At 43.7% G+C, this 26,224-nt stretch overlaps 1 protein-coding gene across 1 annotated transcript in view; it reads right to left on the reverse strand.

Moving 5' to 3' along the window:
* Positions 1–215: 215 nt before the first annotated feature.
* The window catches only part of LOC121271166 (microtubule-associated serine/threonine-protein kinase 1-like), a 104,372-nt gene continuing 78,363 nt past the window's right edge, over positions 216–26,224 (reverse strand). Inside the window, exons 17-26 of the mRNA XM_041176927.1 lie at positions 22,980–23,102; positions 22,389–22,498; positions 20,643–20,806; positions 19,803–20,071; positions 17,888–18,097; positions 15,080–15,306; positions 10,323–10,445; positions 3,676–3,812; positions 2,861–3,051; positions 216–2,354 (exon numbers count right to left, since the gene is read on the reverse strand). Coding sequence (XP_041032861.1) covers positions 346–2,354; positions 2,861–3,051; positions 3,676–3,812; positions 10,323–10,445; positions 15,080–15,306; positions 17,888–18,097; positions 19,803–20,071; positions 20,643–20,806; positions 22,389–22,498; positions 22,980–23,102 — 3,563 coding nt within the window. The 3' untranslated portion in view covers positions 216–345. The remainder of the gene's footprint in view (positions 2,355–2,860; positions 3,052–3,675; positions 3,813–10,322; positions 10,446–15,079; positions 15,307–17,887; positions 18,098–19,802; positions 20,072–20,642; positions 20,807–22,388; positions 22,499–22,979; positions 23,103–26,224) is intronic.

Here is a 26,224-nt window from a genome sequence, read left to right on the forward strand (position 1 = left end):
TTACAAGAGCACTTCAGAATATTTAGCTATATGACATGACCACATGTAGAAGCAGTTTAAGCGTGTAATGCACTTAGCCAGTATATTTTATACACAAACATGCAGTCACATGATGCCAAAACACTATCATTTTTAAACCTTTCACATTCTTTTGAAATATTTAAATCTCTGTAATTTTTGTTTGCAACTTAACGAGCACCTTGGCAATCAGAATCTGAGATTTTTAAGTTTATTTTTCTCAGTTGCATGGTTTGATTCTTGCGTCATGAACAGTCTAATTTTTAAATGGTTCCTCACTGCTTCACTCGTCTTGTTATTTGCAGGTCTCTTTACACACAACCCTTGCTAAAGCGTCTGATGATTTATTTCTTTCTTTTCGAGAAGAGCCACACTGGCTGTGTCTTGTGAAGTTGCCATGGATACTGGCTTAGTGACCGGTCCCAACAGGGATGTGGAGTTCCCTTGTTGCTCAGCAAGCGTCTTTGCGATGTCCCCTGCCTTCCGTCTTTCCACTGTGACAGGTACCACAGGGATGGCCATTTTCACTGGCCCCAATACACTCTTTGCCACTGTGGCTAAGTGGTTGACAAAGCCCGGCTTGTCTGTGCATGATGACACTACTGCTGGAGATCCTTGCCCAGATCCGTACGCTGTAGAGGTGGGTGGCTTCTTTATTTTAATTTCCAGGACTCCTTTACCCTCTAAAGATGTCTCAAAAGCTCCTTTGTAACAATTAACTGGGGCACTTTTATCTACAGCGTCAGGTCTTTTGGCTGGATACAGGAGGCAATCCTGAGGCAAAACCTCATGAGTGCTGATATTCTTCTTCTCACTTTTGCATGGCTCTTCAACATTATCTTCAATATTATCTTTGGTCTCACACGCCATGCTCTTCTTGTGGCTATCTTTTCCATCACCGCTTCCTGCAGGCTTTGTTGGTTCGAGCTTGGCGGGCATTTCTATTGCTTTCCCCTTCTCCTTAGGGCCTGGCTGGGAGCTAGCCACTGGAGATGCAACTCTTGGTCCTGACCTCTGATCTGGCAACTTCACGGTGCCGTTGTGTGGCGTTAGATTGCAGGTACCTTCCTGGCTCTGGGAGTCAGATCCTAATGGCTCAGTTTGCACTCCTTGGTGTCTCCTGTTTGCAGGATCAATGGAGCTTGTCTTCTTGGGTTCCATAAGGTGATTTTTCTCTAGAGGTTCTAAAATGCAGCTTATTTGGACTGATTGTGTAACATTGACATTAAGGCTGGTTGCTATGGGTCCTGGAGACATTTTCAATTTGGAAGGCGTTGGTAAAGTATCAGGTCTTGAGATTTGTGATAATCCAGAACACTTGTCCATGCGTGTTGTTGAAACAGAGGAAGAAGGTGCACCAGTCTTTCCTCTTATGGTGCCAAAAGGTGCATCCTTATCTATGCTTTGATCCGAGGACATAGATTTTTTGGCTGCTCCTGTTTCTGAAGATGGATCAGAGATCTGGGGCTTTGATGCAACAGTCTTTCCACTTGACTGCTTCAATGATGAAGAAAGAGAACCATTTCTTCCTTGGTCTTCAGCCAGATTTTTGGTAACATCATTAGCCCCACCAGAGCTACAGTGAGAGGTAAATGTAGAACAGGTTCTTGTTGCTTCTTCTTGATCTACATTGACCCCTTCCATTGGCTTTTCCTCATGATCACTGATCTTAACTTCTAATTCCTGAACTGGGTCGAGTCCTTCTCCCCTTTCTTGCCTGATTGTTGAGAATATATCTCTATCAATTAGCGGAGATTCCTGTCTACCCAGTTTCCTTACGGCCATCTGTCGGAAAGTCCCCACTTCACTGCCATCAGCCTTTGATCCCAGGACTTCTCCCTCCAATTCCATCAGGCTCTGAAGACTAGTATCAGTATGAAGGCCCTCTTTCCGGAAGTCTGAATGGGATGCCTCAAGACTGTGCTTGCGAATTGCCAGCTTCTTCTCAGAAGAGAGTGGGACAGATAGTTTCTCCGCAGACTGCACCCTCTTGAGTAAAGGAGACCTGGGTGGCTCTGCACTCTTGGGTCGTGGTCTCACCACCGGGGGCGATGAGTGTAACTTGATGTGGAAGGTCTGGGTTGTGTTGGAGCTGCCCACAGTGTGGGCAGGCAGAGGGAAGGAAGGATGCTGAGGAGAAGGGTGAGTTGGTGATGGAGTATGAGCTAGAGGGGACAATGGGATGTTTCCTGCCGACTTGCACCGTGCTGATCTGTACTGGCGTTGGAGCTTTGGGGACAGACCGTGAAGGCTGCTGGGCCGGATGTGATGTGGGGTGGCCGGGGAATTTGGTACACTTGAGCCAGGAGAGCTACTTTGAGATGAGTTTCCCCCTCCTCCTGTGTGGAAGCAGACAAATATATTAAACTCAAAATATGGACATACACATTTGAAATCAATTCATTCTTACCAAAACTTGAGGGGAAATTACATAAGTGAATGAGGGAGAAAGGAATAGAGGGAAATGTTGACAGGGTGAGATGAAGAGGTGTGTGAGGAGGCTTGTGTGGAGCATAAGCACTGCATGGACGATTTGGGCTGAATGGTTTCTCCTGTGCTATAATTCTACACTCCATCTAATTGCTCTCACAATGTATTTCGGCTGTAGGGGATACAGGGGGAGTGTACTGGAAAGGCAGCAGATTTTTGGCCCCTAACAGCCCTGCTCCGGACATCAAACTGCTGACAATGAACTCATCAGGAAATCAGTTATTATCCTCTTCAATAGATAGACAAAGAAGCAAATGAAAATTATTTTGTAGATCCCTTTTCATCTTAAAAAAAAAGTTTAAAACACTGTCAGCCCCCATTGTGCAGAATTGGTTACATCGAGCAGTAATACCTAAATAGCCAGAGTCTGGCGTTGGTCTGTAGCTCTGCGTGGGTGAACGAGCGGAGAGACTGTGTGTGGGCGAGCCAGGTAAACTGTCGCTGGATGAGAGTGAGCGGTTCAAGGACGAGAGACTGCGGCTCGTGTGCAGCAGGTTGGACTGTTTGGTTATCTTTCGAAACAAAGAGCTTCGCTTCTTACCACTGGAGAGGAAGGGGAGAAAGAGAAAAAAAAAGAGTTTGAATCATCCAGAGTTAGTTAGTGAACCATTAATCCACAAATACCCTTCCCACTGATTACAGTTCAGAGCAGTCAACAGCATCAACAGCAAAGGAGGATTATAGGATTATGAAGGGAAGGCAGTATATCTTTCCAACATGGTCCTTGTACTTTGACCCTTTGAGAGCACATCATGTCAGAATTAAACTAAATAGTTTAAGGATATGCAATTTACTACTTATGTAACAAAAGTCGCTGCATATCAGGTTAATTCATGATTTGTCAAGCACTTGATATTTCTAATGTGGTGTGGTACTACAGTAATGGGAACTTTGCCATGTTTGAATTTCAGGTTCTGATCTGATCAGCAGTAATGCAATAACACTCCAACACTATAGAGAAATTAATAGATGGACAAAGTAGCAAGGGTTTTAAAAGCTTCCAAAATGAAAACCGCTTTGTAGATTCTTTGTCGTCTTAAAAAAACAACTGAATTGCTCATTTTATTTCACCCTGTTAAGTGCATCGATTGAGGTACACTGTTAAGAATGTCCCATTGTGCGTGATGGACAGGAATAGTACATCCCAGTACCAATCTATCCCCTTACCTCTCCTGTCCTTCCTTTCCTGTGCTTTTCTTATTCCTCCTCGCCATTTTGGCTTTGTAGCTGGATCTCCTGGCTGGCCCGATCTTGATGGAAGTGTTCTCAAATGGTGTCGTGGTTACAGTCACTTTGTTTCCGCTCTGTAGAGAGAACAGGACAAGGTCAAGGCAAGAACTAACTTCAATACTAAATCTCTTTGTCAACTCTTCAGGCTTACTCTGAACCATTGGATAAAGACAAAACCTGAAGAAGCGGAAATCCCACCCCTCCCCAGTTCCGAAGTTTCTCCATACCATGAAATGATCCTGCTCCCAGGCCCCACCCAGCGTAACTATCCTCAGGGAGGTTCTCCAGGGCAGCTCTGGGAGTCAACCTGTGTGTGTGTAATTTTCACATAGCGGAGATTGGAAAACTCACCATGTGGGGATTGGAGGGCGAGAACCCGCATCCTACCAATTTGCCTCTGAAGCCATGTGTACTACTTAGAGAGATTGGGATGGATTCAGGGCCCCAGGCAGCTTGGACTAGCAATATAATAAACTGTGTAAAAAAATTCCTATTTTCTGTGCAAAATCTCCCATTTTTTAAAATTACTTGAAGCATATATATTGCGTCTTCAACATAGTAACATGTTCCATGACATTTCATGGGAGCATTGCCAAATAAAATTTGACACCAAACCACTTAACAGATAAATAAGGACAGTTAAAGACCCCAAAATCTTGGTGAAAATTTAAGGAGATTCTTAAAGGAGGAAAGAGAGCTGGAGTGGTGAAAAGGTTTAGAGAGGGAATTCCAGAGTTTAGGGCCCCAGCATCTGAAGACATGACCACCAATGGTGAACCACTTAAAAGTGGGGTGCACAAGAGGCTGGAATTGGAGAAGTGCAAAGATCTGAGGTTTGTAGGGCTGGAGGATAGGGAGAGTGAAGTCATGGATGGATTTGAAAACGATGAGAATTTTAAAATTGAGATGTTACTCCATTTAAATCTTCCCTTTACTCGAATATAACCATGCTGAATGGGGCTGAGTGAGTGAGGTCGCCAATTAGTGCCAACCCTACAAGGCTGAATGCATTTGGATGACACATTATGACTGGGGGTTCATCTCACGTAAGGATCCTAGCAACGAGGAGAGAGCGGGTTTTTCTCCATCAGATTGGAATGCATTGAAATCCAGGAGGAACCTGCTACATAGCCTAACCATCATGAATTAAATGCAGCACATAGTAATGAGAACTAGGTGTAAAATATATATGAGAATTACAGAATGTAGAGCAGAGAAACAGGCCTATTGGCCCAACTAGTCTATGCTGGTGTTTATGATCCACAGAGCGCCTACCCTACTTCATCTAACCCATCAATCTGTCCTTTTATTCCTTTCTCCTTCCTTATCTATCTTTCCCTTAAATGCACCTGTTACTATTCCTTGTTTAGCGAGTTCCACATTGTCACCACCGTCTGGGCAAAGAAGTTTCCCTGAATTTCCTGTTGGATTTATTGGTGACCATCTTATATTGTTGAGATGAAGTGTAAAACCAAGGGCTCATATACCCTCTAGGTGGATTCAAAAGATTCCGTGGCAGTATTATGAAGAAGAGCAGGGGAGTTACTCCTGGTGTCCAAGGCAATATTTATCTCTCAATAAACTTCACAAAAGAAAATTATCTGGCCAATATTATTTGGCTGTTTGTGGGGGCTCACTGTGTACAATTGGTTGCTATGTTTCCTACAATACAACGTGAGTACATTTCAAAAAGTACAACTATTTACAACTATTTTTTTCTCTTTCCTCCTATTTTTAAATTTATTTTGATCTATTGTTTCATCCCCACCTTTTACCCCATTTCGATCCCTTCCCCCCTCCACCCCACCCATACTAGGGCCATCTGCCACTAGCTTGCTTCCCTTAATGTCCCCATTAGCACATCCTTTAGATAATATCACCACCGTCAACACCCCTTTCTCCTTTTGTCTATGACATCTTTGGCAATCTCTTCTTGGCTTCCACCTATCACTGGCCCCCCTATCGAGCTCTCCTGTCCCACCCCCTTCTACCAGCTTATATTTCATCTCATTTCTATATGTCTTAGTTCTGATGAAGGGTCATAAGGACTCGAAATGTCAACTGTATCCCTCTCCGCCAATGCTGTCAGACCTGCTGAGTTCTTCCAGGTATTTTTGTTTTTGTTCAAAAAGTACTTCATTGACTTGTAAAGTACTTTGGGATTGACTGAAGTCGCTATATAATGCAAGTTTTTCCTTTTCTTTCTTTATTTATAACTACTAGTTTTGTTCTCACTCACAAGTGGAAAAATCTTCCCTAGGAGCAGAATTTTACTGTCCCGTTTCAGTGGGGCTAGGGCCATAAAATGTGGCAAGCAGTTCAAAAGCCCATTGACTTCGGTGAGACCATAAAATCCCGCTGGCGTAAACCCCATATTAACCCTGTTGAATCTGAGTGGGCAAGAGGAGGACACTGAGACAGGCAGTCAGCTACACCTAGAGGATTGGGTGAGGAAAGGACCCCAAGAAAGGCAGCCAGGAGGCCCTAGAAAAGCAGGCAAGAAGGAGGACCCCGAGACAGGCTGTCAGCAGAACCCAGAAAAAAGGGTGAGGAGGAGGACCCCAAGACAGACAGTTAGCAGCACCTAGAGGAGCACATGAGCAGAGGACCTTGAAACAGGCAGTCAGCAGAATCTAGAAAAGGGGGTGAGAAGGAGGACCCCCAGACTGGCAGTGAGCAGCACCTAGGGGACCAGGTGAGTAAAGACATTACTTAAATTACTTAGGAAAAGAATTATTAAATGTTATAAAGATGGCAGGGCAGGTGATGTGTGGGGGCTGCAGAACATGAGCGCTTATGGACACCAGTGTGATCTTGGGCAACCACATCTGCAAATGTCTGAGGCTGGAGGAAATTTGGTTCAGTCATTGAGCTGGAGGCTGAGCTACAGATGATGCATCAGAGAGGGAGAAAAGTACCCAGCCACTTTATTCTAGGAGGCAGTCATTCCCCTCAGGATGGGGGGTCTTCTGATTTGGTCGATGGTCAGGGACAGGAGGGTGTGACTGTGAGTGAGGCAGGTAAAGGGATTGAGAAGGTAGGAGTGGAGGAGCCTCAGCCTTTGCAATTGTCCAACAGAATTGAGGTCCTTGCAGCCTGTACAGATGAAAGTGGGGGCTGCAGGATTGATGAACGTTTTGACCATGGCACCATGGTATTGGAGGCCATTCAAGCAGGGGGCATAAACAGGAATGTAGCGACAGTCAGGGACAGTATAGTAAGGGGGATAGGTGCAGTTCTCTACAGCTGAGAGCAAGAGTTCAAGGGGCTGTGTTGCCTACTTGGTGCCAGGGTTCGGGACACCTGCTCTGAGCTGGAGAGGGACTTAGAGTGGGGGGGGTGGGTGGAGGATTCAGTTGTCGTGGTCCACGTGGTAGCAATGACATAGATAGGACTAGGGAAGAGGTTCTGCTTGGAGAGTAGCAGCACCTACAGTCTAAATTAGAAAGCGAAACCTCAAAGGTAATAATCTGTGGATTATTACCTGAGCCACAAGCAGGTTGGCATAGTGTAAATAGGATTAGAGAGATAAATGCGTGGCTCAAAGGTTGTTGTCAGAGAAATGGATTTCTTTTCATGGGGCACTGGAACCAGTACTCGGGTAATTGGGATCTGTACCGTTGGGACGGACTTCACCTGAACCAGTTTGATCTTCCGATCTAAGATCCTCTCTCACTAACAATCTGATCTCATGCTTTCTTTTCGGTTTTGCCTATCTTTCCTAAATATTGAATACCATTGAATATTCAGTTCCCACCCTTGGTCACCCAGCATCCACATCTCTGTAATGGCAATTAGATCATATCTGTTTACTTCTATTTGTGCTGTCAATTCATCCACCTTGTTGCAAATGCTGCATGCATTCAGATAGAGTGCCTTTAATTCTCTATTTTTATTATTTTCGCAACATCTAGCCTTATCTGCTAGCACAATCTTAGAGTTGTATGCTCTGTCCCTTGCTGCCAGCCTCTGATTATCATTTCCCTTAAATGGGAACCAGTATTCTGACAAGTCATATAACTAAGGCAGTAGAGATTTAGATACTCAATAGTGAGGGTGAGGGATCATGAGACGGAAGATGTGATAAATTAAAGAGAGAAAAGAGGGCAAGAGAACAAGCCAGTTTTAAGGGAAATAATAGGGAAAATAGGGAAGTTATGTTTCAGTTATACAGGGAATTGGTGAGACCACATCTGGAGTACTGTGTACAGTACTGGTCTCCTTATTTAAGGAAGGATGTAAATGTAAATACATTGGAAGCAGTTCAGAGAAGGTTTACTAAACTAATACCTGAATTGGATAAGCTGTCTTATGAGGAAAGGTTGGAGAGACTAGGCTTGTATCTGCTGGAGTTTAGAAGAGTAAGAGGTGACTTGATTGAAATATATAAAATCCTGAGGGATTTTGACAGGACGGATGTGGAAAGGATGTTTCCTCTTGTGGCAGAATCTAGAACTAGGGGTCACTGTTTAAAAATTAGGGGTCGCCCATTTAGGACAGAGATGAGGAGAAACTTATTCTCTCAGAGGGTGGTGAGTTTTTGGAACTTTCTTCCTCAAAAAGCAGTGGAAGCAGAGTCTTAGAATATTTTTAAAGCAGAGGTAGATAGATTCTTGATAAGCAAGGGGGTGAAAGGCTATCAGGGGGTAGACAGGAATGTGGAGTTGAAGTTAATCAGATCAGCCATGATCTTACTGAATGGCAGAGCAGGCTTGAGGGGTCAAATGGCCTACTCCTGCTCCTAATTCGTATGTTTGTAGGATACAAAAAACCTCATTGAAATATTAGAGACCAAGGGACTAGTGAGATTGTAGACCTGAAAGAAATTAGATTGAGTAAAAAAGTAATACTGGAAAAATTAATGGGACTGGAAATTGATAAATCCCCTGGGCCTGATGATCTGCATCCCAGAGATTTGAAAGAGGTGGCTGTAGTGATAGTGGATGAATTGGTGGTCATCTTCCAAAATTCTATAGATTCTTGAACGTTTCCTGCAGGTTGGAAGGTAACAAATGTAACCCCACTATTTAAGAAAGGAGGAAGAGAGAAAACATGGAACTATGGATCTGTTAGCCTGACATCAGTAGTGGAGCAAATGCTAAAATCTGTTATAAAGGATGTGATAACTAGACACTTAAAAAAAATTGTAGGATTGGGCTGAGTCAACATGGATTTATGAAACAGAAATCATGTTTGACAAACCTGTTGGAGTTTTTTGAAGAGATAATTAGCACAATAGGGGGAACCAGTGGATCAGAAGGCTTTCGATAAGGTTCTACACAAGAGGTTAGTAAGCAAAATTAGAGCACATGGGACTGGGGGTAATAAACTGACATGGATTGAGGATTAGTTAACAGACAGATAACAGAGACTAAAAATAAACAGATCATTCTCAGGCTGGCAGACTGTGACTAATGGGGTACCGCAAGGATCAGTGCTTGGGCCTCAGCTATTGCAATCTATATCAATGATTTGGATGTGGGGATCAATTGTAATATTTCCAAGTTTGCTGATGACATTAAACTAGTTGGGAATGTGAGTTGTGAGGAGGATGCTAAGAGGCTTCAAGCAGACTTAGACAAGCTGAATAAGTGGGCAAGAACATGGCAGATGGAATATAATGTGGAAAAATATGAAGTTATCCACTTTGGTAGGAAAAACTGAAATACAAAGTATTTCTTGAATGTTGAGAGATTGGGAAGTGTTGATGTCCAAAGGGACCTGGGTGTCCTTATTCACAAGTCACTGAAAACTAACATGCGGATGCAACAAGCAGCTAGAAAGGCAAAATGTATGTTGGCCTTTGTTACAAGAGGATTTGAGTACAGCAGTAAAGAAGACTTGCTGCAATTGTATAGAACCTTGTTGAGACTGCACCTGGACTATTGTGTACAATTTTGTTCTCCTTACCTAAGGAAGGATATACCTGCCATAGAGGAGTGCAACAAAGACTGATCCCTGGAGTATTGGGATTGTCCTAAGAGGAGAAATTGAGGAAACTGAGCCTGTATTCTGTAGAGTTTAGAAGAATGAGAAGTGATCTCATTGAGACATACAAAATTCTTACAGTGCTTGACAGGGTAGATGTGGGAAGGTTGTTTCCCCTGGCTGGTTGGGAGGTCTAGAACCAGGAGACACAGTCTCAGACTAAGGGGCAGGCCATTTAACATCTGAGATGAGGAGGAATCCCTTCACTCAGAGGGTGGTGAATCTTTGGAATTCTCTACCCCAGAGGGCTGTGGAGGCTCAGTCATTGAGTATGTTCAAGACAGAAATTGATAGATTTCTAATTATTAAAGATATCAGGGGATATGGGGATAGTGCAGGAAAATGGCACTGAAATAGAAGATCAGCCATGATCTAGTTGAATGCCAGAGCAGGCTCGAGTGGCCGAATGGTCTACTCCTGCTCCTATTTCCTGTGTTCCTATTTGAAACATTCTTGTGAAACAGACTGCAGTCACAGACCAATTGTAGGATTGAAAAAATAATGGTGTCTTGGCATGGATCTGCCTATATGACTAGGTTAGTTTTGACATTGAGTTACACAGATATTAACCATTGTGTATTAAAACAGCAAGTTACCTTAAGTATGAGTTCCACAACTTCTGTATGGACTAGTCCATGGACAGGCTCGCCATTAACATGGGTTATAAGGTCACCAGCACAAAGTCCAGCCTCGTGAGAAGGTCCTCCATCTTCTACATGCTGCAACGTGGAAAAGGGATTGTTAAAATTTCACCCCACTCTCAGACAGTCCACAGTGGCAGCTTGAGCTGTTTTGCTTTCCATGGTTTGTATTTTGAAGGTGCTTACTGAACATTTGTACTCATAAAGTGGGCTTTGCAGGAACATACAATAATAGCATTAGTTCACAGAATCACATAGCACAGAAGGAGGCCATGTGGCCCATCACGCCTGTGCTGGCTCTTTGGTAGAGTTTTGCAATTAGTCCCACTGTCCTACTCATCCCCATAGTCCTGCAGTTCTGAAGTAGAAAATGGAGACAGTATTCTAATTCAGCCAGGTATGTAAGTCTGTAGTCAACTTTTTTACTGTATTAAGATAGGTTTGGTAGCGATTTGTTGCCTGCCTGTTAATATTGTGTCTATCTGAGTCCGCATGGACTTTGATTAATAAGGTGTCACACTGCATCTCATGGGCCAATTAGAAGCCAGAATAACTGTGTTAGTTGTACACATTAAAAGGATATCTGCCAGTTTTGCAATAACATAGGTGTTCCAGCTGTCCAAAAGCAAAGGTAGTGGACACTGTCAATGAGAAGGATCCACTATGCTATGGTGCATGGAGCAGTGTTGTGGGGTTTGAGAGCTTGGAGGCTTTCGAAAAGTATACTGCCTTTTACTGGCTGGGCTGACAGGTCCAGAGTTTGGTATGGAAATTGGGAGAATCCCAGGAATTGTGGGCAGTGCCTTGTGAAGAAAAGGGTCAAAAGGGTTTCCCATTGTCTCAGCCAGTATAATACCCATTCACATTGCTCTGCTTACTGTTAAACATTTCCTCTGTATGATATTCAATGCAATGAGAATAGGGTTATGTTAGACAGGAATTTTTACCCTGTTTCACGTAAACATAAATCCCTCAAAGTGCAATTGGATTGAGAATTGAAACAGAATGCTCAGGAAGGTAACATTTAAGCAATAAAAAAAAATTCAGATTGGAAAGGCAAATTTTCCCCGTATAGAAATATCTCAATATATTGTATTTGACCCATTTCTGATGGCTCTTGCCCCAATTAAAACTTCCCTCATGATAAGTGACTAGAACAAAACCCCTGTGAGAGATTTCATGGTATAGACAGCACAGGAACAGGCTTTTTTAGCCCAACTCAGAATCAATAAACCATAGAATGGTTACAGCACAGAAAGAGGCCATTCAGCCAGCCAAGTCTGTACTGGCTCTTTGCAAAAGGATTTCACTTAAAGCCACTCCCCCACCTTCTCCCTATAGCCCTGCACATTCTTCCTTTTCCGATAATAATCCTATTCCCCTTTGAATGCCTCAATTGAAGCTGCCTCCACCTCACTGTTAGGCAGTGCATTCCAGATCCTAACCATTCACTGCGTGCATAAGTTTTTCCTCATGTCGCCTTTGTTTCTTTTGCCAATTACCTTAAATCTATTCCCTCTGGTTCTCGATCCTTCCACCAATGGAAACAGTTTCTCCCTAACTTCTTTGTCAAAACAACTCAGGATTTTAAATACCTCTATCAAAACTCCTCTCAACTTTCTCTACTCCAAAGAGAACAGTCCCAACATCTCCAATCTATCTATGTATCTGAAGTTCCTCATCCCTGAAACCATTCTTGTGAATCTTCTGCACTTTCTCTAATGCCTTCACATCCTTTCTAAAGTGTGCGCTCAGAGCTGGATGCAATAATCCAGTTGAGGCCAAACCAGTGTTTTATACCTGTTTAACATAATTTCCTTGCTTTTGCACTCTATGCCCCAATTAATGAAGCTTAGGATACTTGGGGTGGGGGGAGGGTGAGGGGGTGGGTGGAGGAAGTTATCTTATAAGGAAAGTTTGGACAGACTGGGCCTGTATCCATTGAAGTTGAGAAGATTGAGAGGTGATCTTACTGAAACATATAAGATCCTGAGGGGACTTGACAGAGTAGATGCTGAAAGGGTGTTTCCCCTTGTGGGAAAGACGAGAACTAGGGGATATAGTTTAAGAATAAGGGGTCTCCTATTTAAGATGGAGATGGGAAGAAAAGTTTTCTCTCAGAGGGTTGTGAATCCTTGGAGCTCTCTCCCCAGAGACTGGTGGAGGCAGGGTCATTGAATATTTTTAAGGCAGACGGAGATAGATTCTTGACTAACAAGAGAGTCAAAAGTTACTGGGGGTAGGCAGAATGGGGAGTTGGGGCCGCAATCAGATCAATCATGATCTAATTGAATAGCGGAGCAGGCTCGAGGGGCCGAATGGCCTACTCCTACTCCTAATTCATATGTTCGTATGGTATTGTATGCTTTATTCACAGCTTTCTCACTGTCATGCCATCTTGAATGATTTATGCATATATACACCCAGGTCCCTCTCCTCCTACACTCCCTTTAGAATTGTACCCTTCATTTTATATTGTCTTTCCATTTCTACCAAAAGGAATCACTTCACACTTCTCTGTGTTAAATTTGCCATTTGGACCCCATTCCACCAACTTGTCTATGTCCTTTTGAAGTTTTACACTATCATTCTCACAGTTGACAATACTTCTAATGTTCATATCATCTACAAATTTTGAAATTGTGCCCTGTACACCAAGGTCTAGGTCGTTTATATATATCAGAAAGAACACAGCTCCCCAACACCCGCCCATGGGGAACTCCACTATACTCCATAAACCTTCTCCCAGTCCGCAAAACATCCATTAATCGCTACTCTCTGTTTCCTGTCACTCAACAAATTTTATATCTTTGGGTGGGATTTTCTGGTCTCAACACTAGCGGGCATCATTGCTGGTCTCAACACTAGCGGGCATCATTGCTGGTGGGACAGGAAAATTTGAAGAGTGGTTAAAAGTCAATGGCTCTCCAAGTTTTCCCATCCCACAAACGATAGGGTGCAACGATGTCCGCCGATGTCGGGGCTGGAAAATCCCAGCCTACGTTGCGACTGTCCCTTTTGTTTCATGAGCTTTAACTTCCCACACAAATTTGCTGCACTTTATCAAATGCCTTCAAGTCCATGTACGCCACATGAACAGCATTAACACTCATCAACCCTCTCTGTTACCTCATCAAACACTCAAGCAAGTTAGTCAAACATGATTTGCCCCTAACACATCTGTGTCAGCTTTTCCTTCATTAACCTGCATTTGCCCAAGTGACTATGAATTTTGTCATCAATAAATCATTTCTAGAAGCCTCCTCACCACTGAGGTTAAACTGACTGGCCTGTAGTTGCTAAGCTTATCTTAACACTTTTGTTTTGAACAAGGGTGTAACATTTTGCAATTCTCTAGTTCTCTGGCACCATCCCTGAGTCTAAGGAAGGTTGGGAAATTATGGCCAGTGCCTCCGCAATTTCCACTCTCACTTCCCTCAGTATCCTTGGATGCATCCCATCTGGTCCCTAGTGCCTTGAAGTAGACAGCCTATCCTAAGGAGGAGTCCTGATCAATTTTCAACCCTTCAATTGTCTGAACTACCTCTTCTTTCACCATGACCTGAATAGAATCTTGTTCCTTGGTTAAAAACAGATGCAAAGTATTCAGTTAGTACCTCAGTGTGCTCCCTCCTCCATGCATAAATCCCCTTTTTGGTCCTTATTGACCCTACTCTTTTTACCACCCTTTCACTATTCATATGCCTTTGGAAGACTTTTGGATTATATTTTATGTTACCTGCCAGTCTCTTTTCACACTCTCTCTTTGCTTCTCTTATTTGTTTCTTCACTTTCCCTCTGAACCTTCTATATTCAGCCTAGTTCTCAGTTGTATAATCTAGCCAACATCTGTCATAAGCACATTTTTTCCTCTTCATCTTAATCTCTATCACTTTTTAATCCAGGGGGCTCTGGATTTGTTTGCCCCACCTTTCCTTTTCCTGGGAATATACCTTGACTGTGCCCAAACTATCTTTTCTTTAATAGCAGCCCATTGTTTAGTTAGAGTTTTGTCTGTCAACCTTTGATTCCAATTTATCTGGATCAGATCTATTATTACCCCAAAGAAGTTGGCTTTGCATCAGTTAATTATCCTTACGCCCGATTGCTCCTTGTCCTTTTCCATAGCCAACGTACACTTTTGTTTCACTTTGCCCAACTAATTCCCAAGAACCAGGTCCAACAGTGCCTCCTTTCTCCTTTCCTGGTTTGTGCTAGTGTTCATATTCCACCTGGGTCCTCTCCCATTCCATCCACCTCATCTCAGCCTTTCAGCAAATCTTTCTATCCCTTTTTCTCTCACGTATTTGTCTAGTTAACGAAGCCAGAAGCTCTGGGTTCAAGTCCCACCCCAGGAACTGATTGACTAGGAAACTGCGTTCATATCATGGACAAAAAGGTTGACTGTCAACCTGAAAATCCTTCAACACATGCCAAAGGCAGGCGGTAAGAGTGGGAAAGAGTCCTTATTGACCATGTGATGGAAAGAACGTTGGAACCTCTACCATCACTGTCCATAGCTCCAGCCTACAACATGCATGTAAAAGTGCATGTTGCCACAGCAACTCAAGCTCCCTGAGTGAATACACCACCACCACTTTTCTCGTTTCCTCTTGGAAGTATCTTGCCTCAACCAATCCCTGTGGTGATGGCAAACAGAGGCAAATGATGGTCCCTCTTGACTGTTGGTCAATCTACCCAATGGTACTTACCCAGACCATGTGGTGGACACTATACACGTCGCTGTCTCCCATGTAGACCCGGATGGCACGAAGTGTGAAGCCGTACTTCTTTCCTGAGCGGAGTATGGTGATTGGTGACCTCAGGCTCGTGACTGCAGGTGAGAAGTCCCGGCTGGGCGAGGAGTCCCGTGAGGACGGATTAGACGACAGCGATCGCGGCGACATGGGGCTGGCGAGAGGTGAACTGGTGTGCTGATCTACTGGATATACAAAGGAGAGGCACAGTGGGATTGGCTGAGAGGCATAAGACATTGAGCGCATCACTGGAGTACCTTCACAGCTATGAACCATATGACAGGCTGGATTATCCACGCATGATTTCAACAGCAACAATTTGCATTTATAAGGCACCTTTAACTTAGTGAAATGTCCCAAGGTGCATCACAGAAGTGTTAATGGCGAAACTGAAAGCTAGAAAATAGCCTGGGAGCCAGTCCACTGGCTGTCTGGTTTTGGCTATCACCACATTTCAGATTTCTGTAAGGCTGGACAGTGCATGTTGACAGGCTATTTAACTGTGGGCGCCATCAAACCTAAACCTGGTCCACTGTCCACTTGATGCTCATGTGCAATTCACAGTTTGCTCAATAGCAAGCTGAACAAGGAACCCAGACAGATATATTCCCCTTCGCTAACCCAGAGGCAGGAATACCAGTCACAGCACCTCCATGGTGCCCAGATTAACTACACCATAGTGGATAAGTTAACCTCACCCGCTCATTGGGAAACACAAGGGATTGGGTTTTACATTCTGCCTGATATTACTCTATATTAGTTCCTTGAGAAAAATCACAGAATTAAATGAAACTTTAAATGAGGAATTAGGTACTTAATTAGTTCCATTTATGGTCTGGAGATCTGAAATAAAAACAGAAAGCGCTGGAAAAAGTCCACAGGTCTGGTAGCATCTGTGGAGAGAGAGGCAGACTTAATGTTTTGAGTCTGTACGACTCTTCTTCCGAAGACGAGTCATATTGAACTCAAAAAGTTACCTCTGTTTCTCACTCCACAGATGCTGCCAGACTTGCTGCATTTTTCCAGCACTTTGTTTTTATTTCTGAAGTCTGAAACATCTGCTTATCTCATTCCATGATATCCTGAATATAATCCAGAAAGTTTTCCTAGGCTCAGAGAGATCCCTAATACACCCTGAATGCTTTCTAGAGCTCACGTGGATAAAGGGGAACCGGTGGATGTACTATACTTAGATTTCCAGAAGGCATTTGATAAAGTGCCATGTCAAAGGTTATTGCAGAAAATAAAATTTCATGGTATAGGGGTAACATATTGGCATGGATAGAAGATTGGCTGGCTAACAGGAAGTAGAGAATAGGCATAAATGGGTCTTTTTCAGGTTGGCAACATACAATGAGTGGTGTGCCAGAGGAATCAGTGCTGGGACCTCAACTGTTTACAATTTATATAAATAGTTTGGATGAAGGGATGGATGGGACGGGTGCCAAATTTGATGATGACACAAAGATAGGTAGGAAAGTAAGTTGTGAAGAGGACCATGAGGAGGCTACAAAAAGATATAGATAGATATAAGTGAGTGGGCAAAGATCCGGCAAATGGAGCATAATGTGGGAAAATGTGAAATTGTCCATTTTGGCAGGAAGAATAAAAGAGAAGCATATTACCTAAATGGTGAGAGATTGCTCTGAGGTGCAGAGGGATCTGGGTGTCCTAGTGCATGAAACACAAAAGGCTAGTATGCAGGTACAGCAAGTAATTAGGAGAACTAATAGAATGTTATAATTTATTGTGAGGGGAATTGAATACAAAAGTAGGTTGTGCTTCAGTTGTACAGGGCACTAGTGAGACCACATTTGGAGTACTGTGTATAGTATTATTCACCTTATTTAAGGGAGGATGTAAATGCGTTGGAAGCAGTTCAGAGAAGGTTTACCAGACTAATGCCAGGAATGGGCAGGTTGTCTTATGAGGAAAGGTAGGACAGGCTGGGCTTGTGTCCACTGGAATTTAGAAGAGTAAGAGGTGACTTGATTGAAACATATAAGATACTGAAGGGTCTTGACAGGGTGGAAGTGGAGAGGATGTTTCTTGTGGGAGAATCTAGAACTAGGGGTCACTATTTAAAAATAAGCTTTGCCCATTTAAAACAGAGATGAGGTGAATTTTTTTCACTTAAAGGGTCGTGAGTCTTTGGAACTCTCTTCCTGAAAAGGTGGTGGAAGCAGTCTTTGAATATTTTTAAGGCAGAGGTGGATAGATTCTTGGTAAGCAAGGGGGTGATAGGTTATCGGGGGAGGGGGGGCGGGTAGGTGGAATGCAGATTTCAGGTTACTATCTGATCAGCCATGATCTTGTTAAATGGCAAAGCAGACTCAAGGGGCTGAATAGCCTACTCCTGCTCCTTGTTCGTATGCCATTGTGGAGGGATGCTTAGCTTTTTTTATTCTTTCATGGGATATGGGTGTCAGATTTGTTGCCCATCCCTAAATGCTACAACTGAGTGGCTTGCTAGGCCATTTCTGAGTCAAACACATTAAGGTGGTTCTGGAGTCACATGTAGGCCAGACCAGGTAAGGACGGCAGGTTTCCTTCCCTCACGGACACATTAGTGAACCAGATGGGATTTTACAACAATCAGTGACAGTTTCAAGGTCACCATTCCAGAATGATGAATTAATTGAACTCAAATTCCACCAGCTGCTATGGTGGGATTTCAATCTGTGTCCCCTGCGGGTTAGCCTGGGCCTCTGGATTACTAGTCCAGTAACATTACCACTATGCCACTGTCTCCCCACTTCATACCTGCAGGGATCATGACTGAGAGGGCAGTGGCTGATGCTGACTTGATGACCTTGTTCACAGGCCGGGAGGCGCGCTTCTCGGCTGAGTCCCCAGACAGTTGCTGGTGTCGCGCTCTGCGGACCGCCAGGTCACTTGTTGCCTTTGTAGAAGAGGAATCCGTTTCCTTGGAAACGGTACTTAGGGACTCACTTAACCTCACCGGCCTACCAGCTGAAATAAAATTGAAAACATTTAGCAGGAAGGCATGCAAAGGTTTATTTAGATTCTAACATTTATATTTCTTTCTAGAGTCTATGACTGATCAGCATCTATCTTCATTGACACAGAACAGCAGCATTGATAATATTGACCTGGCTCTCCCAACCCATGGCTTGGGGACCCCAACATTCAGGGTCTGCATGGCTGCAGGTTGTCAACTGAGCTGACGTTCAATGATGTTCCCATTCATTCTGTTCCTCTCTAGCGAAGGAAGGGAATAAATGTCATGAGGAAGGTAAGAAACATTTAAAAGGGGGATGCACTGTTCTTTCAGAGGTGTGAGTGCACAGGTGTGATTGGTTGAAATAGTAGCCATGTGATTTTTGTTTTATGCCTACCCGAAAGGGCAGTCAGCGTCTTGGTTTACTGTCTCATGCAAAAGATGTTACTAATGTAGGGAAGTGTTTGGTCTGCACTCAGTAACTGCCTGAGGTGAAATCAGGGACTCGCTATGCGGGGAATTGAAGACCCCAAGACCAGCACCCCTTCACACCACATTGCAACATTCCAGGGCCTCCTCAGAGTGAATAACATCAGTTGGGAGTGTGAGCTTTGTTGAAAAGCTCGTGAATTTATAGTAATACTGGTGATTGCGAGGTCTGGCTGTGAAAGATCCAAAATAGGATTGGCTAACCCTTATTGGTCAATATGTAGCCCTTTGACATCAGAGGCCTAGGTTCAAATCCAATCCAGACTGAGGGGACAGAAATCTCTTTCCTCTCTGTCTCATCGCTGGAGATGAGGACCCCCATATATGAAACGAGTTTCAGCCAAGTCAGATTGCAGGTCTAAAACACAAAACGCTAATGGGTAATAAATTGACAATCACACTCAGGGAAGTAACAGGGATGAATTGTGTGGGAAATGGAAATGGCAAACTGGTGCAGTAGAGAGGGTGGTTTCTGTTAAGATCCATTATTGGGGCAAAGTAGAGGAAGCTTTTGTTTGCATCTATAGCAGTGCTATATCTGACCTGATAGCACTTGATGCTCAGTTGGGCACCAGCATAAAATCTATTTCATAGTAATGAGATGGATCACTACACTATTGTAACTACTAGTAAATAGAAATGTTAAAATGAACTTTTCCTGAAGGACTACTCCAAACTCTTCCAGGATCTGAGCTTGTCCAATAGCTCTGATGACAAAAGAAAAAGGTTAGGGTTCTTTTCTCTAGGAAAGAGGTGGACCTAAAAGAGGTATTTAAAATTTCAAAGGGATTTGATAGGGTAGGCATAGAGAAGATGCTTCTCTAGTAAAGTAAGTAAAAAAATCAGAGGCTTTAATATTAAACAATCACCAATAAATCCAATTGGGAATTCAGAAGGAAACTTCTTTATCCAGAGAGTGGTTAGAATGTGGAACTTGTTACCACAAGGAGTAGTTGAGGTGAATACTATAGATTCATTTAAGGGGAAGCTAGATAAACACATTAGAGGGAAAGGAATAGAAGGATATGCTGATAGGTTTAGATGGAGGGGTGGGAGGAGGCTCATGTGGAGCACAAACACCAGCATGGAAAGTTGGGCTGAATAGCCTATTTCTGTGCTGGTCATTCTATGTAATTCTATGTACCACTCTAAAATCAAGCAGAAAATGCCACCGGACCAGCATTAACCATTGCACTGACTGTCCATAAGAGAGCATGCATCCCATACCTGGGAATGTCGGACTGTTACCGGTATTTCCCGCAGTGACGGCACTCTGTCCTTCTGTATCTCTCTGCCGTGGCTCTGACTGGCTGGCCTGATCCTGGACTGGCGTCACCGTCTGCACTTCCTGGTGTTTGTGCGTCACCTCCGTGTCATCCTCGAGAGGCGTGGCAAACTTGTGAGTGTCCATGAGCGCGGAGAACCTGCGACGGACGGTGAGAGGCGGGCTGGAGTCACTCTCACCGTAAGAGGACTCGGAGGCGGAGAGGCGCTTCCTGACAACGGCGAAGATCAGAGAAAAGGGGAGGAAGTTTCAGAGAAAACGCAAACCTCAGCACCCCACGGCTGTGTGGCGATCACCTTCCCATTCTCCCACATGGTCATCCCAAACAATTTCCTAACTCACCCGCTTTAAAACGAAAGCTAAATATTGCGATGCATGTCAGGCCGCTGCCCAGTGAACCAGAGAATGAGCCATTAGGAGAGGTTGGACAAAGTACTTACTCAAAGAATTGGCTTTTAAGCAGCATTTTAAAGGGGGAGAGGGAGAGGAAGAGGTTTGGGGAAGAAATCCCAGAGTTTAGGGAACAGGCAGCTGAAGGCACAGCTGCCAATAGCGTGTTATGGAAGTTGGTAATGTACAAAAGGCTAGAGTTGGAGAAGCTTTGAAATCTCGGAGGGTGGCAGGGCAGGAAGATGTTACAAAGGTAGTGAGAGATTTGGTTGTGGCGAAAAGAATTTTAGCAAGGATTAAAGGAGGGGCATGAGTGCATTGGCTAGCACACTTGAAGCTGAGATTTAAGAGGAGGGGAAATGTCAATACAGCAACATAGCTGCCCTACGTACATCTCTGGTGAGCTTGTCCTCCAGCTCTTGTCCCGGGTGCCGATGGAGCTCAGGCCCTCCATCTTCTCACTCTTTTCCTCCTTATGCTTGTTTAGGTTGCGTCGGGTGACCACTGGGGCTTTCTGCTCCTCATGCTGCGTGAGACGTTCCATACTGCTGTAAACCTGCACACAACACAACCCAGCGTTAGCACAACCATCACTCGCCGCCTCCGGCCACGCATGCAGATGGTGAGGTACAGGAAGGGTACTGGCACCTATCCAACTGTACCCCAACAGCTTCAGCTGAGAAAACTGGAGAGGGAGAAAAGGGATTTCTAAACCCACTGGAATGATCATCTCTAAAGCAGGTTATTTGGTCATTATAACAATGCTCTTTGTGGGAGTTTGCTGTGTGCAAATTAGCTGCCACCTTTCCAATATTATAACAGTAACTAGACCTCAGAAGTACTTTATTGGCTGTAATGCATTTCGGGTCATGCTGAGGCCATGAAAGGCACACTATAAATGCAAGTCCCTAAAGACTGCATTTCAGGAAAGTGTATTTCCCTGGTTCCTTATTTTCTGAAACTTCAATGGTCAGAATGTCACAACGCCAAAATATGAGCCTTTAATGTAACAAAACATCCCAGGGTGCTTCATAGGGGAGATGTTAGGACAGGTGATCAAAAGCTTGGTTAAGAAGCTAAATTAAAGAGCGTATTTAAGGAGGAGAGTCAGAGAGGCAGAATGGTTTATTTAGGAAGTGAATTCCACCACTCAGGATCTAGGCAGCTGAAAGCATGCCCACCAACATGGAAAAATTAAAGCTGGAGATTTGCAAGAGGCCAAATTGGAGGAGTGCAGATCTCTCAGAGGTTGTGGGGTGGAGGAGATTACAGAGATAGGGAGGGACGAGGCCAAGGAGGCATTTGGAAACAATTTGACAATTTTAAAATTGAGACACTGGTGGGCTTGGAACCAATGAAGGTCAGTGAGCACAAGGATGCTGGGTGAATGGGTCTTGGCGTGAATGTAGATACGATAGAGTTTTAAAGGATCTTGAGGTTTATGGAGGGCTGCAGATGTAGAGTTTTCCAACGTGCCAGCATGGATGTGTCCGGAGTGCTGAAGTGGAATATCGTTCCTTTATTTCCATGTGAGGGTGTGAGGATCAGATCGGAGAGCGATGGTTTTCCCCTCCACTCTGTGCCGTTGTAATACTGGAGACCTGTAGGTGTCACTGTGTGCTCTCGAAACCCCATAGAGGGAAACTGGAGAAAGAATGGACGGTAAAGTATGGAGGATAGAATGATGGTCAGTGCACTCAGCCTGTTAACCTTCTCTTTCTTATGCAGCATGTACAACTACCATCTGAGCTTTTTTGAAAGGAAAGTTTAGGAGAGTACCTCTTATTCAAAATATTCCTCATTTTACACATTTGGGAAAAAATGATTGGAAATATACATTTTACAGAACCAACATTATCTTATTTTTTCAGCCATTTTTTGTATCTTTCTTTCTGGAGGAGATCCAGTGACCTCTTGGACAGGAAAGGTTGTTTTACATGTTGCCAGGCTCTTGTCTTGTCTGAGGTTGAACCTTCATTGAAATCAATGAGTGGAGTAGTTTCGGGAGCCAGTCTATAAAGTGCTAACCAGACCTATTACAGCTGTGACAATGTCACACACCCACTGCTTTGAAATCCTGGCCACAACAACAATCGGGTTTAAGGGAAGGGCAGAGCGATTTATGTTCTCAGAAGTACCTTAATAAATCGAGGTGAGCAGGAGGAAAACCGTCGAATTTCCACTGGCTCATCTTCGTTGGTGTCATCCTCGTCATAAGAATTGACATGGTGATATCGATCAGAGCGGGCTGCACAGAGAGAGTAGCACCATTTCAGATTTACAGTGAAGGAGTGAAATCCTACTCCTCCCTCCCCCTGCCACCACCCCAAACCTTGCCCAATGCTCTTCCTGATTGTGGTTTTCCTGGACTACAATCTGCCCACCAGCCCCCTAACACTAGCCCCCAGACTGCCTCAATTGCTGCTACCCAGACAGATGCTAGGGGGTCAGTTAATAGTTGGTACAGATTGTCCTCCGAACCTCCCTTCCCCCTTGAGAAAGGCTCATCTCCTGTGCTCTACATCTCTTCAAGCAGCAAGGCCAAGATCAGGCACTCAGTGGAGCAATCAATCAATGGGTGCAGTCTCTTCTACTCTGCTGGGCACTATGGAATCTCATAACTTTGAGTCCCATACAACTGAGTTTTTATAAAGGGACCCTAAATCCCAGTCACCGACAGTCATGCCGTATTCCCAACTAAAGGCCTCGCTTAGTAGAAAAACACTTGCTGTCAAAGTAACTGGTGTCTTCTTCTGACTCCAGATGGGGAATGAATTCCGCCTTCTGGCGCAGCAAGCTGTTCCAGTCCAGGTCTTTGAAGAAACCATGTTGCTTAACTTCATAGGTGCCTCCTACAGAGAGAAGAGAATCGAGATTAGGATAACGCAAGCTTTGAAATGTCCAAGAGGTTTTGACATTTAGATATGGTAGAGTTTCGGGGGCCTCAAAGTTTATGGAGGGCTGCTGCTGCAGTTTCCTAATGGGCTAGCATGGATGTGTCAGGAGCGCTGGTGTGAAATATCGTTCCTTCATTTCCATATATAATGGGTATGAGAATCAGAAAAATCAGAAAGAATAGGAAACTAATCATGCATGGCAATGGCTACCATTCTAGAATCACTAATAGTGCCCTGATTGTGGGACATCTGCAGATCCAGGATGACTTGAAGCAACAACAACAGTGATAATTCCTACGGGACCCCTTTCAAAATCTAGCCAAATCCAAATACAACAGAGCATATGCTGGGTCAACCAGAATTAATATTGAATGCACCCTGAGTAGACTGAAGCAAAGATTCAGCTTACATGCACACATTAAGTGGGGATATTAGGGCCACTTTATGAATTGGTACTCCCAGCTGATTCAGACAACGTGCTCCAGAACTTAGAGTATTTTTTACGTACGTATGGATGCAATCTTGTATAAGGCCTTTAGCTTCAAACTCGAGAGAGAACTGTCATCAGCTTATTGAGGTCACAAACATAAATGGTTTTTCAATTTTGTTTGTCGATGGGAGGCCACTAACAACTTCAAAAGCAGGGCACTAACCTCCTCCCCTGGAGTGTAGCATTTCTCCGACATTAAACATCTAGTAGCTTTTACCTCATTAAGATAATAGTCACTGCCAGATAAATGTGCCACTGATTTTGCTGAAATGCTCGAGTCAGGGCTATGCTTCCATCTCAATTGCCATTAACGTAAAAATTGCCAATTTGAACTTTTTTGTGCCTCAGCCTCCTTAATAACATCTCAGCAATTCAGACTTAACAGCACGCACTTAACACAATCTACATTGCAACAAAAGTGATTAGATTTCAAAATTGTGCTGAGCTCGTCCATGAAAGTTGGCAGTGGATGGACCTGATTTAATGTGCCGAGCATTACAAAGAGGACAATTATCAAAATGTATAATGCTTGCATCAGAAATATTATGAAATAACAGTGAACAGTGAGTGGAAACTGCCTGAAATGGGAGTGAATGGAAGAGTTTGGCTCATTAGCTCAGTATACAACCACAGTGAATAGAAGAGATTGACCCATTAGCCCACTATACAACCACAATGAATGGAAAAGCTTGCGCTTGTCTGGGACAGGAGCCAAACAAGACAGAGTTTGGTCCACTGATGCTGTGTACAAATGGAACGGTTGGCAAATACCTTGACTTTGGAACATTGGCATTTATGCAGTGGGATGAATTGGAAAGAATTTGAAGCATTGGCATTGCCTTCAGAGAAAATTAATGGGAAAGATACATTACATCAACATTGTGTATAACAGAAGTTAATTAAAAAGGGTCTGAAATGTAACTGGACCAGCCTTATGGCTGTGGCTACAAAAGTAGGTCAGATTGGGATTTCTCAGGCAAGTAACTCACTACCTAATGTCCCCAAGCCTATCCAGCATCTACAAGGTACAAGTCAGGAGTGTGGTGGAATACTGTCCACTCACTTCAAAAACACTCAAGAAGCTCAACATCATTCAGGACAAAGCAATTAAACACTTACTCCCTCCACCAATGACGCAAGTGGCAGCTGTGTGTACCATCAACAAGGTGCACTGCAACTGCGTCTCATTTGACTCCCATTCCATACAATCACAAAGTCCAAAACCTTTTCCATTCACTGTGGTTGTATAGTGTGCTAATGAGTCAAACCCTTGCATTCACTCCCATTTCAGGCAACTCACTGTTCACTATCATTTCACTGCAGCAACCCGCCAAGGTTCCTTCAACAGCTCCTTTAAACAAGTGACATCTACCACCTAGAAGGACCAGGGCGGTAGATACATGGGAACATCATTCCTGCAAGTTCCCCTCCAAGCCACACACAATCCTGGCTTGGAGCTATATCGCTGTTCTTTCACTGTCTCTAGGTCAAAATCCTGGAACTCCCTCCCGAACAGCAAAGTGGCTGTACCTACGCCATGTGGACAGTTCAAGAAGGCAGCTCACCATCACATTCTCAAGGGCAGTTAGGATGAGCAATGAGAAACATCACTGGAACCCTCAAGTCAGCCCCCAACCTGGCTACCCATACTGGCATACATCGCTCCCCCTTCCCACCAATCTGCTGCAATGCAGCAACCCTCCATGAAGCTCTGAATCAAGGAAAACAAACGCCTCCACATCCATCAGAACCTCACTAACATCCCTCACCTCTGCTTGAAGTCACATAAGCCCTTTTGGACCCCTGCACACAACCTCAAAGAATGTGATTTCAATCTTGAAGAAGCTTGGAAAATGAATGCTCCTCACAAGAAGTCACAAACAAACACCTCATGAAAGATCTGACACAGAAGGTCCCTGGTTTCGACCTACCGCAAAGCTCATGGACTTCCCTAAACCGTATCCGTACAAACCATGGCAGATGTGGATACCTGATGTACAAATGGAAAATTAAAAACTCTCCTGTGTGCAACGGTGGTCACCCAGAACAGATCATGGAACACATAATGACTCAATACCCGACTCATAAATACGAAGAGGTATTACAGCGATACACAACCCCACTCCTGATGTAATATCCTGGCTTGATCATCTTGATGTAAAATTATAGTTGTTGCTCTATATCCAGCCATAAGAATGAAGAAGAGGAATCAGCAATGAATTCTGGTCTTGCCAGTGACATCCATATCCCAGAAATTTTTAAAAATGGTATTTTACAATGGCAATCTCTTTCTTGTTGAACACACCAAAAAAATGTTTTTAATAAGTTATTTTAAGAACATTATAGGACAGACATTTTACTAATGTATCAACATTCAGTTGAGGGCTAATTGGACGAAAGTTCAGGTTTATGTCCTGACTACAAACCTACATAGGCTTTAGGCTAAATTATGTTTAAAATATGCCTTGAATTGTCAGTTTTATCAGTGAGAGGTCAGAGTGCCTGTGTACAAGTGGTGAATCAACAGTGTGTCACCCCATTCCTTTATGAAATGTTAATGAGTATTTCAGTATACATCAGGGTAAAA

The sequence above is a fragment of the Carcharodon carcharias genome, chromosome 30 (assembly GCF_017639515.1).
Source record: "Carcharodon carcharias isolate sCarCar2 chromosome 30, sCarCar2.pri, whole genome shotgun sequence".
Taxonomy (NCBI): Eukaryota; Metazoa; Chordata; class Chondrichthyes; order Lamniformes; family Lamnidae; genus Carcharodon; species Carcharodon carcharias.